A 16,532-nucleotide genomic window follows, 5' to 3' on the forward strand; every position below is an offset into this window, starting at 1 on the left:
CTTTATAAGCTGACATCAACGAACATACAGAGGACCTGTCTACGCTCAAATGAAGAAACAGCGTATAAAAGCTCACAGGTCCACAAAAAGAAATGTTGAGTATTGGTGAAAACACACAAATAACAGTAATTTTGCTGCTGTTGGTTACTAACAAGTTGTTATAGAGGTAATGGATTTTGACAAAAGCTATGACCTAAATAACACGTAAACTTGTGTACTGCATCGGCATGACTCATATTTCTTGTCAAAATCCATTAACACTAATAATCAGCTTATTAATCCTAAAAATAAATTTTCTTAACACTCAACTGACTGGTATATTCCAAATATAAGCACCCACAGCTGACAAATCAGACGAAGTAATAGACTTTTCATTGCGATTTAAAGAAAGTCATAAGTTAAAAATTCATGAAGTAACACTAGTTATCATTACTTTAACGCCAAAATCGGTAAGTGTAGTTACAGTGAAGTAGTAGGTTCATGGGGGTTTAGGAGAGCGAAATGAGAGATGAGAACGCCTATTCATATTGGCTGTGGATAGATACATAGATTTAATGAGGTAGCTTTTTACTATTCCATTGTGACCTTTTAGTCGAAGCAATAAAGCACTGAACCTTCGAAAAGAAACGACAAGACGGATCTTAATAATCATTTTTGCATTCGATTCGTGAATGCGCCAGGAAACTTTGTGATCCCTAACCATGAGATAATATTGAAAAACTGCATACAAAAAATCCATTCTTAAAGTGCATCTCACACAGACAATAAAAAAATTCAGAACTCGTCAATTATCGGCGGAAATGAGTTCTATTTTGTTACTCGGGGTTTTTGGGGTCGCTAACGACGAATATGACATCGGAAGTGATCTCCAGAGTACCTGGTGCCCAGGGTACCTACTGTTTACCTCGTCTTGTGGAGTTTTCGGCAAAAAAAATATTAAAAAATTAGTCCAAAAAACATTACTCGGCGGTTTTTTGGGGTCACTAACGACGAATATGACATCGGAAGTGATCTCCGGAATATCTGGTGCCCAGGGTACCTACTGTTTACATCATCCTCTGGAGTTTTCGGTAAATCCATTAAAAAATTAGTCAAAGTTCATTACTTAGGGGGTTTTTGGGGTCGCTAACGACGAATATGACATCGGAAGTGATCTCCAGAGTACCTGGCACCCCGAGTGCCTACTGTTTATCTCGTGACTAATGATTTTTGACTAATGTTTTAATGAATTTGCCGAAAACTAAAGAAGAAGAGGTAAACAGTAAGTACCCCGGGCACCAGGTACTCCGGAGATCACTTCCGATGTAATATTGGTCGTTAGCGACCCCAAAATCCCCCCGGGTAATAATTTTTGACTAATTGTTTAATAATTTTTTTGTTGAAAACCCTACAAGACGAGATAAACAGTAGGTACCTTGTGCACCAGGTACTCCGTAAATTACTTCCAATGTCATATTCGTCGTTAGCGACCCCAAAAACCCCCCGAGTAATGATGCTTGCCTAATTTTTTGATGAATTTGTCGAAAACTCCACAAGACGAGGTAAACAGTAGGTACCCTGGGCACCAGGGACTTCGGAGATTACTTATAACATCATATTCGTTTTCAGCGACCCCAAAAACCCCCCGAGTAACAAAATTGAACTTATTTCCGCCGATAATTGATGAGTTCTGAAATTTTTTATGGTCTGTTTAAGATGCACTTTAAGAATGCATTTTTTGTATGCAGTTTTTCAATATTATCTCATGGCTAGGGGTGACAAAGTTTCCTGACGCATTCACTAATCGAATGCAAAAAGAATTATTGAGATCTTTCTTGTTGTTTCTTTTTCGGAGGTAAGGCCGATTTTAGTGCTTTATTGTTTCGCCTATTTTCAGATCTACACTACTCCAAGAAATTAACGCACCACCTTAAAAATGGGTCATTTTTGATGTCTCGAATTTGCTAAAACTGTTGTCCGATTTAAGTGATTTTTTTAATATGCTATATTCTTTAACAATATGGCTGTAATAATATTATTGCTAAACAGATAAATTGTAATTGTATACCGGGTGTACCAATCAAACTGTGTTTTTTTCTCAAGTTCACCACACCCTGCGGAATATTCTAGCATTTATAAAATCCTGAAATTAAAACCTAACTATAGCCTCAGCTTTTCTTAGTTAACATTCTGTTTTTTATTCAATCGCTTATGTTGGATAATAAAAAAAATTACGTACTTTCAACAACTAGTCATGATTTTTATCAATACAGGGTGTGAGACAAACTTTAAGGGGTAATTCTGCATAAAAAATAAATGACAGTTTGCTTTATAAACGTATGTCCGCAAATGCTTCGTTTCCGAGACACGGAGTGTTGTTACAGACTGACGATTTATTTATTGCTATAAAACCGGTTGAGATATGCAAATGAAATTTGGTGGGTTTTAAGAGGTGGTTATTCCGCATTTTTTGACGTACAATTAAGAATTTTAAATTCACCACTGGCGGGCATACGGGTAATATGACCCGTATGCGCGCCAATGGAGAATATACCATTTTTAGTTGTATGTCAAAAAATGCGCAATAACTATCTCTTAAAACCTACCAAATTTCATTTGCATATCTCAACCGGTTTTGGAGCAATAAATAAATCGTGAGTTTGTAAGAATATTTGAACATCTTATATCACAGAAATGAAGCATTTGCGGACATATGTTAAAAACTGTCATTATGTTTTCATGCAGAATTACCCCTTAAAGTTTGTCGCATTTATTATGAAACACCCTGTATTGATGAAGAACATGGCTAGTAGTTAAAATACCTAACTTTTTTATTATCCAACATAAGCAAATGAATCAAAAAACAGAATTTTAAGAAAACCTGAGGCATGGCCGTGCGGTGCTATGATGCGGTGAGGCGGTCGCATTAGGCGGCATCACAAGGGGGCGGCATAATTAGTAAAATGAAAAGGATGGATAACAAAGGGTGTGCAAAATAGAATATTTGAAAAATATCCGATGGCTTGTGTCACTCGAGTTTAAAGAGTAACCAGGCCACTTTGCAAACTTAGTTTTAAAAGTGAAAGCGTCTTCTTCTACAGAAACAACAACCTTTTTTGTATTATACAAGAATTTTACACTTTTGTTCTGGTTTCTGGTACCACAAAGTGTTGTTGTTCTGAAAAACCATGTTTTTCAACTAACTCTAAAACAGTAAAGCGATATTAGATGGTCAAGTCGAATAGATGCATTGAAACCTTTAAGATTTCAATTTTGTGAAATATATGATGCCTTGTTCGAAATAATAGAAGTCAACAAACATACAGAAATTAAAGTCAAAGAACGAGGATTAGCAAAAAATATTAAAAATTATAAATTTATATGCGGTAAAGTTCTTGGGCATGATATTTTTTTTTTCATATAAATTCAGTCTAGAAGATGTTGCTTCATGTAACTATAAATTTGTCAGATTGTGTAAAAATGTTGTCAGAAACAATAAAAACCAATTAAAAGTTACAGACAATCTGGCTATGACCAAACGAAAATTACTGCCAATGAAGTTGCAGAAAATCTTGATAGAAGCTCCGAATTTCCAGTGGAAAATAAAATTCGAGCAAGGAGAAAAAAGCGTCAATTTGATTACGAAAAATCTATGGATGAGCTTTTTTAATAAATTTTTTCATTCTATATTTTAGACATTGCCATTAACTCTTTGATTGGTCGATTTTCGCTTCTAGAAATTCATAAATAAATAAATTTTTAATGATATTTTTAAATTGAGGTAAATAAATGATAAAACACTAAAAAAGTATTGTACGAATCTTCTTTCAATACTTTCAATAGGGCTTTTCATCGATTGTCATTTGTTTCGAGCTTCTGTCATGTGTCACACAATATTAATGTATCTACGTCATACGTCTTTGGTTTGTATCATGGGTATATACCAATAACGTACGACGTAGATATTATGTGACACATGACAAGAGCTCGAAACAAATGACTGAATGAAAAGCCCTATAGAAAAAGAATCGAATATACAGGCAAATAATCTTCTAGAAGAATTGCGTGATATATCCCAAATAATAACATACTCCATGAAACCTTTAGAAGTTTTGAACTATTTCAGTATACCCAAATGTAGTTGTATCGCTAAGATTTTTATTAACACTCCCTTCCCTGTCTCGGTAGCTAGTGAGGAAAGAAGTTTTTCAAAATTAAAAATTATTACGAACCTCCATAAGACAAACAAAACTAAAAAAATTAGCACTCATTTCAATAGAGTCCTCACTAGCTGCTATTTTACACTGCACACTACACAAACCTGATTGACGAATTTGCCAAAATTAAAGTCAGAAGGGCAAAACTGTAATTTTTGTAAATGTTATTTAATGTTAATACGTATTTAATTTCATTTAAATTATGTTTTGTTTTTAAAATAAAAGTGTGTTCATTTTGTGCAGTTGCATTTAATAAAAAAAAGTTTTAATTATATTTAAGGGGCGGCATTTTGAAAACTTGCATCATATTGAAAAGATGTACCGCACGACTCTGACCTGAGGCTATAGTTGGATTTTAATTTCAGTATTTTATAAATGCTAGAATATTCCACAGGGTGTGGTGAACTTTGAGAAAAAAACACAGTTTGATTGGTACACCCAGTATACAATGATAATTTACCTATCTAGCAACAATATTATTACAGCGATATTGTTGAGAATAAGGCTATAACATATTAAAAAAATAACTTAAATCGGACAGCAAGTTTAGGAAATTCGAGACATCAAAAATGATCCATCTTTGGTGGTGCGTTAATTTCTTGGAATAGTGTATTGTGGTCCCCTAGTCCTAGATTACATTCTCTAGCCTGACTCTTTAAAAGGTCTAATAACTTTAAGACTGAACCTTCTATGTAGCTCTTTGTCAGTGGCTTTTCTCTGCCTAATGCAAAGAGCCGCACATTTGTCAGGCTGCCACACTGACATAAAATGTGCTCTACTATTTCTTCCTCTAAGTGGCAGAATCTGCTTAGGTCATAACCTGCCAATCCCATTTGCTTTAACTGTTTATTCAGTTTAAAATGCCCTGTTAGCAGACCTACTATGGCTTTGACTGTGTTCCTGTCTTTGCTTATTAGGTCTGCCATAAATTTTGGCAAATGTTTTATAATGAACTGTTTCGCCTGTCTTTATCCTAGTGGATTCCTTCACCATTCCAGAGATTTGTAAGATAAACACTTTCTTGTAACTGTTCTTGTTACTGTCTTGGCAACGCCGCAGAAGGGTTACAGTCCAACGTCTTCTAGTTTATTTACGGCACTCACATAATGCTATACTTATACTAGCATAGAATTGAGTGTCCTATGCATTGCCTGGCTATCTGTAAAAATGATAATTGAAAGGTACAGCTTAACAATTTAGGTTGTTAGGTCATGTTAGGGTGAATGCGTGACTTGAAAATCTTACCACTAGACCTGAGCAAGAATGTTAGTGAAAGATGGACAACAAGATAATTGGCTGCAGTATTACCACTGTAGAACAGATGCTTTCCATAGAAAAACAAAACCTTCTGGCAACTTTTGGCATAATCAATTTTATACTTAATTGTTTAGTTAGGATACTTACTTCTTGACACCCAATGCTTTGGCATATTCTATTGTGAGTAACATACTCTTTTTGAACTCTTCCTCTTTGCCAGGAATAGCAGCGAAACCCAATTCCCCTTTAGAAACATCTCCTAAAATGAAAAAAAAAGAGGTGTATAAGAATAAGCTTACAAGCAATACATGTATAATTTACCAGTATATATATTTATCAGAACTTGGTTAACATTTGCTGCATTTTTAGCGGCTACTACTTCATCTTTTTCATATCCGTAAGGAAAGGGTGTTTCTACTGAATAAAATCCTGCCTGCTTTGCAAGTTTATATCTGTTTATTAAATTGTTTTCTTCCTTAAAAAGGAAACCAAGGTTGGCACAAAAAGACATCTTTCTGGATTGGGACAAAGTAAGAGTTACTATTCTAGAACTAAAATTGTTTGTTTTAAGACATAGCCCAAATTAAACTTAAACATTGTCATAAATTCTCATAAAAATTAACACATTTTTATGAGAATTTGAGACATGATAGTGTAATTATGCCTCTCCACATTAAAATTTAATGTAACATACGAAATTTACTTGCTAGATATCAATACTAACAAAGGACACCGCACACATCTTCTGGAAAATATAATGTCACTCAAAATAAAATAAAATTTACATGAATAGATTCGTCTCGAAATTATAGTGATTTCATACCATTGCGCCAACTCTGAATTTTGCTTAACCTTCCGAAACTAACATAGGTTTTCTGAACATTAAAGCTAACATCCGTTTTAGAGGCCGACATAAAAAAATGTTTCCATTGACACACTTTCAAGTGTAGGGTTGTGTTTACTCCTTGAAGAAGTGAAATCAAACAAGAATGTTTTTTTTTTTATTTTTAATTTATTAAGTCTCTTAAACATCAGCAAAATACCAAAGAAAATAAAAACAATTATACCACATCTCATTTGTGAAAAACAAGCTCAATTCTTCCACTGTTGTTTTTTGTACATAGCTTCACCTTTTACTCCTGGCAAGTGGGTTACTAAATTATCAGCACTTCTTTGCACGTTCTTTCGTTAATATAAATATTTTTTTCATCGAGCACGTTTCATCGATGTGATGTCCAACATCGGTCTCTTGAGACAAAATTTGTCGATAATTGCATAATCACTTGACACTGACGACTCAAACTTCAACACTAAAAACATACACCTGAACAGTGGCGGCCGGTCAGGGTCGGCAGTGCCGACCCACACATTTATATAGATAGATTTTTTTAATATTTGTATCTGTGAAGTAAAAAAAATCTGTCAGATAATACAGACTAAATTTTATTCATGGTTTTTAAAAGGATTTGATCAATCCGAGCTTTAAGTGATCCCTGCGCATAACAGACTTCTCAAAAAATGAATGATCCGAGCCATTCATCTGACTTTTCGGCTAGCCGTACCCAACGCATCCGTAGCTGACGATTTACACGTAAAACTCAACGAAATAACAAGTCGATGAGCAAGCGAACATACATTCTCTCCGTAGGCAGATACGGCATATTTAAATCTGCCGGTCGATAGTGCATCGCCAGATCGCATCGTCAGAAATTGTCAAAAATAATCACGACGTTTTACGTCGTTTAATTGATATTGTAATTTTTTTAAGTTGTCAGGAATTATCATTTAGTGGACATTATGGATCGAAGCATTTGTTAAAAATAAAAGTAATTATAGAGAATTAATAAAATTGTTTTAGAAATATTTACTTTCTGATTCGAAGTGTCTTCGTAATACAGAATGAACTAATACATAATCAAATAGTAACATTTTGAATAACGTTATTGAATCTGAGATTTAGAAAACCATTTGCTTTTCGATGGAAGTAGATGAAACTTCTGATTATCATGTTATTCACAATTATCAATTATTGTTGTTCGATACGCGTTACGTCGTTACGTGGTAATATTTATGAGAGGTTTTTAGGTTTTAGAAACGTGAGTAAAAGCAATAAGGCAGAATATATTTTTGATGTTTTAAAGAATTTTTTTAAATTTTTTGATATCAAAAATAAATTGGTAGGGCAAACTGGGGTAATCTTATGACGGCGTTGCTGTGATGTGTGGTGAATTGCATGGTCTCCAGGCAAAAGTTAAAACTACATATTGCATCACAAGCTTTATTTACTCACTATTATGCGCATATAATGAATTTAGTTTTGCATGATACGTGTAAAAAAATAAAGAATATCGTCTTTTCTTGCCAGTTTAGCTCACCTAAACGGATTACTGCTTTAGAACAAATTTGTTTCGAAAAAAAAAGCGAACAGTTTGTCAGACGCGATGAAATTTTAAATCTCGGTTAGTTTTATCTAAGCAGATTATCTCTGGTAGTTTTAGTATCTGTAGCAGATTTTCGTGAACAGCTTTTGGAAATTTTTGATTTTATTATCGAAGGCGACGATTTTGAAATTGGCGATACCTCGATCCGTGAAGCAATCGATTTGAGAACTTTCTTTTAAATTTAAATTCTTTTAAATATTTTTAAGACAGAGTTTGCCCAAGATATTCATTATTGTTAAAAATCAGTCAACTGACATTATTTATTCAGAAAATAGAATACGAAAGCTGGTGCAAAATCTCAGAGATTTTCGTAATGATAGTAGTTTCCAATATACAGGGTGTTTGGTAAAGAATGGGCCATAGCTTAACCTCAGCTTCCTGAGGTTAAAATAGGCCGATTTAAGCTAACTTACCGTAGTACAAAGTTTATAATAACCGAGATACAGGGTGTCAAAGTTTAACTTTTTTTAAATTTATAATTGAATATTTCCTGACAGGTATGAGATAACAACATGAAATTTGGTATGTGGGGTTTTTTGGGTCGAGAAATCTAAATTCCCTACCAAAAATTATGTATTGCCCAGAGGGCGCCACATACGCTTTTCAGCACTCATTTATTACGTTCAATTTTTTTATCCCTCACTCTGTATAATTTTGACATTAAATTTTTTATTCTCCTATTAGTTTTACTTAAAAAAGGTATACTTCTTTTATCTCCCTAAACTCAACCGTTTTCGAGATAAACGCATTTTAAATCTGCGATAAACCATCATTTTTAGCATAATATCATTGTAGTTAAACCCGAAAAATAACTTAAAACCATAATAATTGTGCCAGTTCTCAAATTTATGTCATTGCATCGCAAATTCCGTTTTTGAAGAAATTTGCGATACATTTTTGGATAATTTTATGGTTTTAAGTTATTTTTCGGATGTAACTACAATGATATTATGCTAAAAATTATGTTGCACCGCAGATTTAAAATGCGTTTATCTCGAAAACGGTTGTGTTTAGGAAGATAAAAGAGGTATACCTTTTTTAAGTAAAACTAATAGGGGAATAAAAATTTTAATGTGAAAATTATACGGAGTGACGGATAAAAAAAATTGAACGTATTAAATGAGTGCTGAAAGGCGTATGTGGCGCCCTCTGGGCAACACATAATTTTTGGTAGGGAATTTAGTTTTCTCGTCCCAAAAAACCCCCACATACCAAATTTCGTGTTGATATCTCATGCCTGCCAGGAAATATTCAATAATAAATAAAAAAAAGTTTAACTTTGACACACTGTATCTCGGTTATTATAAACTTTGTACTAAGGTAAGTTAGATTAAATCGGCCTATTTTAACCTCAGGAACCTGAGGTTAAGCTATGGCCCATTCTTGACCAAACATCCTGTATACGCAGTGACATTTTGGACTCGCTTGATATTTCCGAACCATTCTAAAAAAAGACAACAACATGATACATATCTCGAAAAACGAATAGGTATATCTTGAAATTTTGGATACCTACTAATATATGCAAATAGATACTCGTTTTTCGAATTTTGAAGATTTGCAAATTTTTGACCTCTGACGATTCAAAATTTAAAAGTTACCTTCGCCAAAGAATTTCCAAGATATTTATTATAACAAGTTAGGTACTTAAAAATTATGCCGATCCAAATATTTTCAGACAGTGGGATAAGTTACAAAATATGTATGTACAGGGTGTCCAGAAACTCTACCGACAAACGAAGACAGGAGATTCCTCAGATAATTTTAAGCCAATTTAACCCATTTCATCTAGTCCGAAAATGCTTCTTAAGGGAGCTAGAGCTCTTTGAAGATGGCGTCATGAAATTAGTTTTTCTTAAATACCTCCAGAACGATTCTATTTAGACAAACGAAAATTGGTATGCATATTACCTTTTCAGAGATGAATCGATTCCATCCATTGCAAATTTCTAGTACCGGTCATAGGCGTCCGTTTTGGGTAGAGCAACGGGTATTTTATCGCATAACTTTTTTGTCCTTAACTTTTATGCATTTTTGACGCCGGATTATTAAATTGTGAGGTATTATAGTACTAAAAGGTACTCTTGCTTTAAGTCGGTATGACACACCGTTTTCTAGGAAAATCGATTTGAAAGTTTTTCGTTCTTGGAATTTGAAAAAAAATTGAAAGAACTTTTCAACAAAAAACGAAGTATTTTACCAACATAAAGTAAGAATAACTTTTAGTACTCGAATACCTCATAATTTAATAATCTAGTGTCAAAAATGCTCAAAATTCAAGACAAAAATTTATGCTATAAAATAACTGTTGACCTACCCAAAACGGACGCCTATGACCAGTACTCAAAATTCGCAATTAATGAAATCGATTTATCTCTGGAATATAAATAAATGTACCAGTTTTTATCTTTCTAAACAGTTTTTTTTTTAAATTATTTTTTTAATTCAAAAAGCGAAAAATTTTCAAATCGATTTTTCTAGAAAACGGTGTGTCCTACCGATTTAAAACAAGAGTACCTTTTAGTACTAGAATACTTTATAATTTCATAATCCAGTATCAGAAATGCATAAAAGTTAAAGCTAAAAAAGTTATGCGATGAAATAACTGTTGCCCTACCCAAAACGGACGCCTATGACTGGTACTAGAAATTGACACTGGATGGAATCGATTTATCTCTGGAAGCTAAATATGTGTACCAATTTTTGTTTTTCTAACTAGAAGGGTTCTGGAGGTATTTAAGAAAAACTAATTACAAGACGCCATCTTCAAAGAGCTCTAGCTCCCTTAGGAAGCATTTTCGGACTAAGTGAATTAGGTTAAATTATCTTAAAATTATCTGAAGAATCTCCTGTCTTCGTTTGTCGGTAGAGTTTCTGGACACCCTGTATAATTCTATGTAGTAAGTACTGCAATTCATTATAACAAACTGTTCATCAATTATCTTATCACCACTACCACCAATTTCTGCCTCAAATAAACGAGATTTATCTTGTCTCAAAAGAATCAACACGTATGGTCGAAACACCATGAAACAAGAGAGAATATATACAGAATATAAACAAGTACATCAAATAAAAAAAAACAAAAAACAACAAAATCTCCTATGATGATTTAAGCCTTTTAGTTTGATGGTATACCTATATGAGGAGACAAAAAAACCTTGCCGACCCTGTCTCCAAGGCCACGAGCCTGAATCAGGCAGCTACTAATGGCGGCGAAGATATACTTATAACGAACAATTTGGATATAATCGTAAAAACTCTAAGTAGTCAGTCTCACAGACCCAATGTTAGTCACGGAAGGTTAATTAGGGCGTAAATTGATATAAATAAATCTGAAATGAAATGGGAGTGTGAGTCAAAGAGAGAAAAAAGATCTTGTAAATCGCCAGTTCGTAAATCTTTCTTCAACAGGCATAATCTTATCTTATCGATAATAAAGTAGGTATAATTTGGTCAGTCACACAGATATATAGAGGTATATTCTGCCGTGTTAACTCAAAAGGGCGTAACTGCAATTTTTATTAAAAACGAGTTTGATGTCCCACGCGTTAGTTAGTAATCTTTTCTACAAATCTACCTGAGTTTCGTAGCCATATCTGCAATAAAACCGGATATATACTGCTTAAATTAATAGCCGTATCTGAATTTTCTACTAAAATGTTAGCTTTAAAAGCCGCAACTGTAAATGTTAACACAAAAAACCGTAACCAAAAAGTTTTCGGCAGATACGGCCTATTCACTTAACATTTCAAGATATTATTATGTTGGTACGAAAAGTAGTAAACTGTCAATTTACTTTATTTCTAACCTTACTTTTTCGTGTTTTCATAGAATGTGTTTAGTTTGTTGTTCATAATAAATATGGATAATAATTTTGCAGAAACAACTAGTAAGTATATTTTCTACTAATTTATATAAAAAGTTAAACAAATACAAATTGTTACCTTGTACCTATGTGTCAAAGTATATATTTTTGGTTCTGAAGTTATTGTAAATTGATTATCTCGAAAATAAGGTTATGTCACTTTGGTTTTCACACCAAATAGGTATTTATATTATGTATGTTCTATTAAAAACTATAAAAATAATTATTGCTTTGTCAAATTACTTGATGAAAAAATTTGTTTCAGCAGAATTTAGAGGACGAGGTAAAATGTTGGTGGACCTGGCTTTAAATTCCGCAGAAACAAATAACGAGCTGTCGAATATAGCTCAGTCAGATGTTGAATCTGACGTGTCTGATGACAGAGATAGAGACTACCTTCCTTCAACATCTTCCTCAAGTGAAGAATTTTGGGACACAGATAATAACGTTAGCGACCAAAATATACATATTATTAGCAATATCCTATTACAACCTGCTTCAACAACGAGCTCATCAGCTATTTCGGAATTAAATTTAAACAACTTATTGACAGATACGGAAGAACATCGTACTACCAATAATTATAACTATTTTAATAATTTAATTCACAGTATTATACAAAGCGCAATAGACAAATCAGAGAGCAAAAAATACACTAAAAAGGGACAGTTAAGAAAACGGAAAAAAATAGAAGCAAGTTTAAGTGAACGACGTTCAATAAAAATGCAAAAGTTAGTCAATAAACACAAAATATCTGGAAGCTGTTTGGCTACTTGCAAGAAAAATTGCAGTAATAAAGTTTCAACTCTTCGACGGCAAGATATAAATAGGCAGTTTTGGAATCTTTCCTCCGAGGAACAGAAAGCTTTTTATTCAAGTTCCATTTTAAAGATTCCCAAAAAAAGATGCGCAACTAGAAATTCAGATAGTTCTCGGCGCTCTTTTACATTTATCTACCAGTTAAAAGATGAAGAAGGAATACCTCAAAATATTTGTAAAGTATTTTATCTGACAACTTTAGGACATCATGAAAAAAATGATAAGCCAGTTAGAACAGCTTTAAAGAGTTCCCAATTATCGCTTAAACCTAACAAAGATAAACGAGGAGGCAGCTTAAAAAAATTTGACAGAGATTTAATCATTAGTCATATACAGTCCTTTAATCCTACGACATCGCATTATAGACGAGCACATGCTCCGAACCGTTTATACTTGCCTAGCGACATAACTATAAAACTAATGTATGAATCATTTAAAGCAAAGTACAATATTCAATGTTCGTATTATTTATATCGTCAAATCGTTAGTGAGCTTAATATTTCATTTGCAAAGCTTGGAAACGAAGAGTGTTTTACTTGTGAAAAATACGAGATTCATAAAAAAGAAAGCTCACACGTGTTAGATGACGGTCTAGTTTGTCCTGAATGCGAAACATATAAAAATCATCGAGAAAAATTTATAAAGGCCCGAGAGATGTACTACGCTGATTCCAGATCGTCGGGCGATTCTAGAGTTTATACAGCTGATCTGCAGAAGGTATGAATTTTATTTTGAATAATATCTGTTATATTTGACCTTACACAATTTTTTGTAGGTGATTATGCTCCCAAGATGCGATACTTTCAAAGAAATTATATTTACTCCTAGACTGATAGCCTTTAATGAGAGCTTTGTTCCAGTTGGTACTTCTAAAACTTCTACAGTTGCTGTTCTATGGCATGAAGCTATTTCTGGAAGAAAAAAGGCTGATATTGTTAGCACATTTTATGCATTTTTAAACAAAATTAGGGATTCCGAAGAAGTTGTTATTTGGCTGGATAATTGTTCCGGTCAGAACAAAAATTGGTGCTTGTACACATTTTTTGTGTATGCTGTAAGCTCATTAGAATTGAACATTAGGAAAATAACCCTAAGATATTTTGAGTCAGGTCATACATTTATGGCAGCTGACTCATTTCACCATAGAGTCGAGCAATCATTAAATCGAAAAGGTAAAGTTTATGACTTCGTTGATTTTGTAGATGCGGTTAAAACGTCAACACGTAATGTCGAAGTTATCGACATGGCTTTTAATGATTTTTACAACTGGAAAGACGAATCATCTCAATATAAAATAACAAGGTTGGTCCCTCGTCCGTACCTTCAACAAATGGTGGAAGTTCAGTTCATCAGAGGTTTCCATACATTTGGTTATAAAACTAGTTTTGAAGGAGAAATCATAAGTGCCAATTTTTTAAAGGCTAATATCCAAAAAAATGGCATTGCAAAACCACTCTCTATCTCTCAACCACGAGGTATTACCATGGAAAGAAAACAGAATATAATCACTAAAATTGGTCAAATAATGCCCCCAAATCGCATTGCATTTTGGAAAAATATTTTTGTCAGCGAAAATGTGGACACAATTGATGATTAATATAATATAATAACTAGTTCGGAGTAGAAAATTAAGTATTAATCATTAATATTTGTTTGACTGAGTATGATATTTTAGTTAGTCTGTATTATTGTTGTTTACTTTTTTAACTTTTCCTAATTATTAAGAATAACTTACGAAATTAATACATTAATATTGTAACGTTCATTTGTTTAATGCAATAAATATTTTCAAAAAATCATGTAGTTACGTTCTTAATTATATACCTCATGTTAAGTGAAAAAGGCGTATCTGTCAAAATCTGTCAAAAGTGTTGTTTTCCCAAGTTAATACTCTACCAAAATTTGTCACATGATAGTATAGACCTATTTGTTAACTTCTATATGGTACAAGTCACAACTTTTTAAAAAATCACGATTGCCTAATCAAAACCACTGAAACTGATTTTTCTCGCAAACTAGTTTAAAGCAGATACGCCCTTTTGAGTTAACACGGCAGTATTGTTCATCTAATCGGCTTAGCTGACACTGGGAAACTATTTTCAATAGCCATTAGACTATTAGACTAATAGTATTTATGAATGACAGTTTTGTGAACTTCAAAAATGTTTTTTACTAGGGCTTTTAAATACAAGTGAAAAGGTGAACGTATCGCATCATTATCACGAATTTACGAAGTTGACAAGCAAAAAATAAGGCATATCGAAATACAAAGTGAATTTGCAAAATTTTATATCTGACTGCACGTTCAGAGTGGAGCGAAGAAAGAGTGCGAGCAAAGAGTAAAGAGCAAAGAGCACGAGCAAAGAAGTGCTAAACCAGATTGGGAGCTGGTAGTTACGCGAGACGAGAGTTTAGTTCTTTCCCACTCGGCAGTCATAGATAGTTATGTATTTTCTTTTTTTTTTTTTTCGAAAACTCATTGAAAACGTGGTACTTTCTGACTCGCGGAAAATGTTAGAGAATTCATCGTATTAATCAATCCCGCGGTAATCAAGGTGAATTTCGCCATTTATTCAAAGAGCTACAGGAGGATCCCGTCAAATTAAAAGCATATTTCAGGGTGAATATGAAGACTTTTGACTACCTACTCGAAAAAATCCAAAACAAATAATTAATATAGTCGGTTCGCTAAACTCAGACGCAACTGGCTAGATATTTTAGTCGATATTTTTTTTGTTTTCTGCCAATTTTGCAAAAATTTTCAAAATTACCAATTATTTAGTGATTATTAACTGTTTAGTAATTATTTTTTGCCAATTTTACTAAAATTGGCAAAATTACCGACTAAAATATCTAGAAAGTTGCGTCTGAGTTTAACGAACAGACTATAATTGGCCAAGACATGGAAGAATTTCAACAAGAACCCCATCTTACCTGCTGAATGTCTTACTGTAACTTTAAGTTTGGTATGCCGTATGCCACATATTGTATTTAATGAATTCATTGTCATAATTAAGATATTTAATTTATCATAAGTTATCATTTATTATACAAAGCCAAATATAATATATTCATTTTCTCGTGAACCGGTAACTTTAAGAAAAAATCCCGAAAGAGGTCGATTTTTATTTTTAAATTATGATTTTTGGGCATATATATCATACTGGTGACGTCATCAATCTAGGCGTGATGACGTAATCGATGATTTTTTAAACGAGAATAGGGATCGTGTGCTAGCTCATTTGAAAGGTTATCCTATTCTCTTTTAGTAATACAGTAGACTCCCTCTATAACGAGAACTGAAATGGCAGACTAATTACCTCGTTATACGCGGATCTCGTTATATCAGACAACAATAATATTGTGCATACATATGAATACAGTAGACTCTCTCTATAACAAACACTGTTATTACGAAGTTTCGCTTATAACGAGGTACACTAGATGTCCCATGAAATTCCTATTGAACTGAACACCTCTATAACGAGGCATATTTGGATATATTGGGGAAAAATGAAATCGTAACATATCTATCTTTATTATTCTTTATCTATTTTTAGCGCTGTAATGGCTATAAGTAAATACCCCAACTACCTGTATACATAAATCCCCAACATCTGTGCGGTTATCGAAGGTAGTGCTGTAATAAAATCCACCGCCTACCTATAATAAACTTCGTCCTGTTCTGTTTATCTATTTACCGATGTACCGATATGTACCAAATATTGTAAAAAAAATTATAATTTATGATGGTGAAGCCTTATTGTCGAGGAAACAATATTTAGCATCTTATATTGCTCCGAATGGCTTCACTATAGAAAGTTAATATTTTAGAAAACTGTATATGCATATGTATGCACAATATTATTGTTGTCTGATATAACGAGATAATTGTCTGCCATTTCAGTTCTCGTTATAGAGAGAGTCTACTGTATATAGTTTTATAAAATA

At 33.2% G+C, this 16,532-nt stretch overlaps 2 protein-coding genes across 4 annotated transcripts in view; one reads left to right on the forward strand and one right to left on the reverse strand.

Annotated features, from left to right (window-relative positions):
- The window catches only part of LOC114329726 (putative hydroxypyruvate isomerase), a 61,418-nt gene that overhangs the window by 22,647 nt on the left and 22,239 nt on the right, over positions 1-16,532 (reverse strand). For all 3 annotated transcript variants that reach the window (XM_028278911.2, XM_028278910.2, XM_050663443.1), the window contains 2 exons: positions 5,775-6,004; positions 5,601-5,712 (listed from right to left, as the gene is read on the reverse strand). In XM_028278911.2, the coding sequence (XP_028134712.1) occupies positions 5,601-5,712; positions 5,775-5,964 (302 nt within the window). In that variant the 5' untranslated portion in view covers positions 5,965-6,004. The remainder of the gene's footprint in view (positions 1-5,600; positions 5,713-5,774; positions 6,005-16,532) is intronic.
- On the forward strand, positions 13,346-14,566 carry LOC114331000 (uncharacterized). The gene has a single exon (XM_050663445.1). The coding sequence runs from the start codon at positions 13,363-13,365 to the stop codon at positions 14,176-14,178; it is 816 nt and encodes a 271-aa protein (XP_050519402.1). The 5' UTR covers positions 13,346-13,362; the 3' UTR covers positions 14,179-14,566.

Source organism: Diabrotica virgifera, chromosome 10 (assembly GCF_917563875.1).
Source record: "Diabrotica virgifera virgifera chromosome 10, PGI_DIABVI_V3a".
In the NCBI taxonomy this organism is placed as follows: Eukaryota; Metazoa; Arthropoda; class Insecta; order Coleoptera; family Chrysomelidae; genus Diabrotica; species Diabrotica virgifera.

Excerpts from the sequence above, each read along its gene's own strand:
- LOC114331000 (XM_050663445.1), top strand. The coding sequence starts at position 13,363 with ATGCTCCCAAGATGCGATACTTTCAAAGAAATTATATTTACTCCTAGA.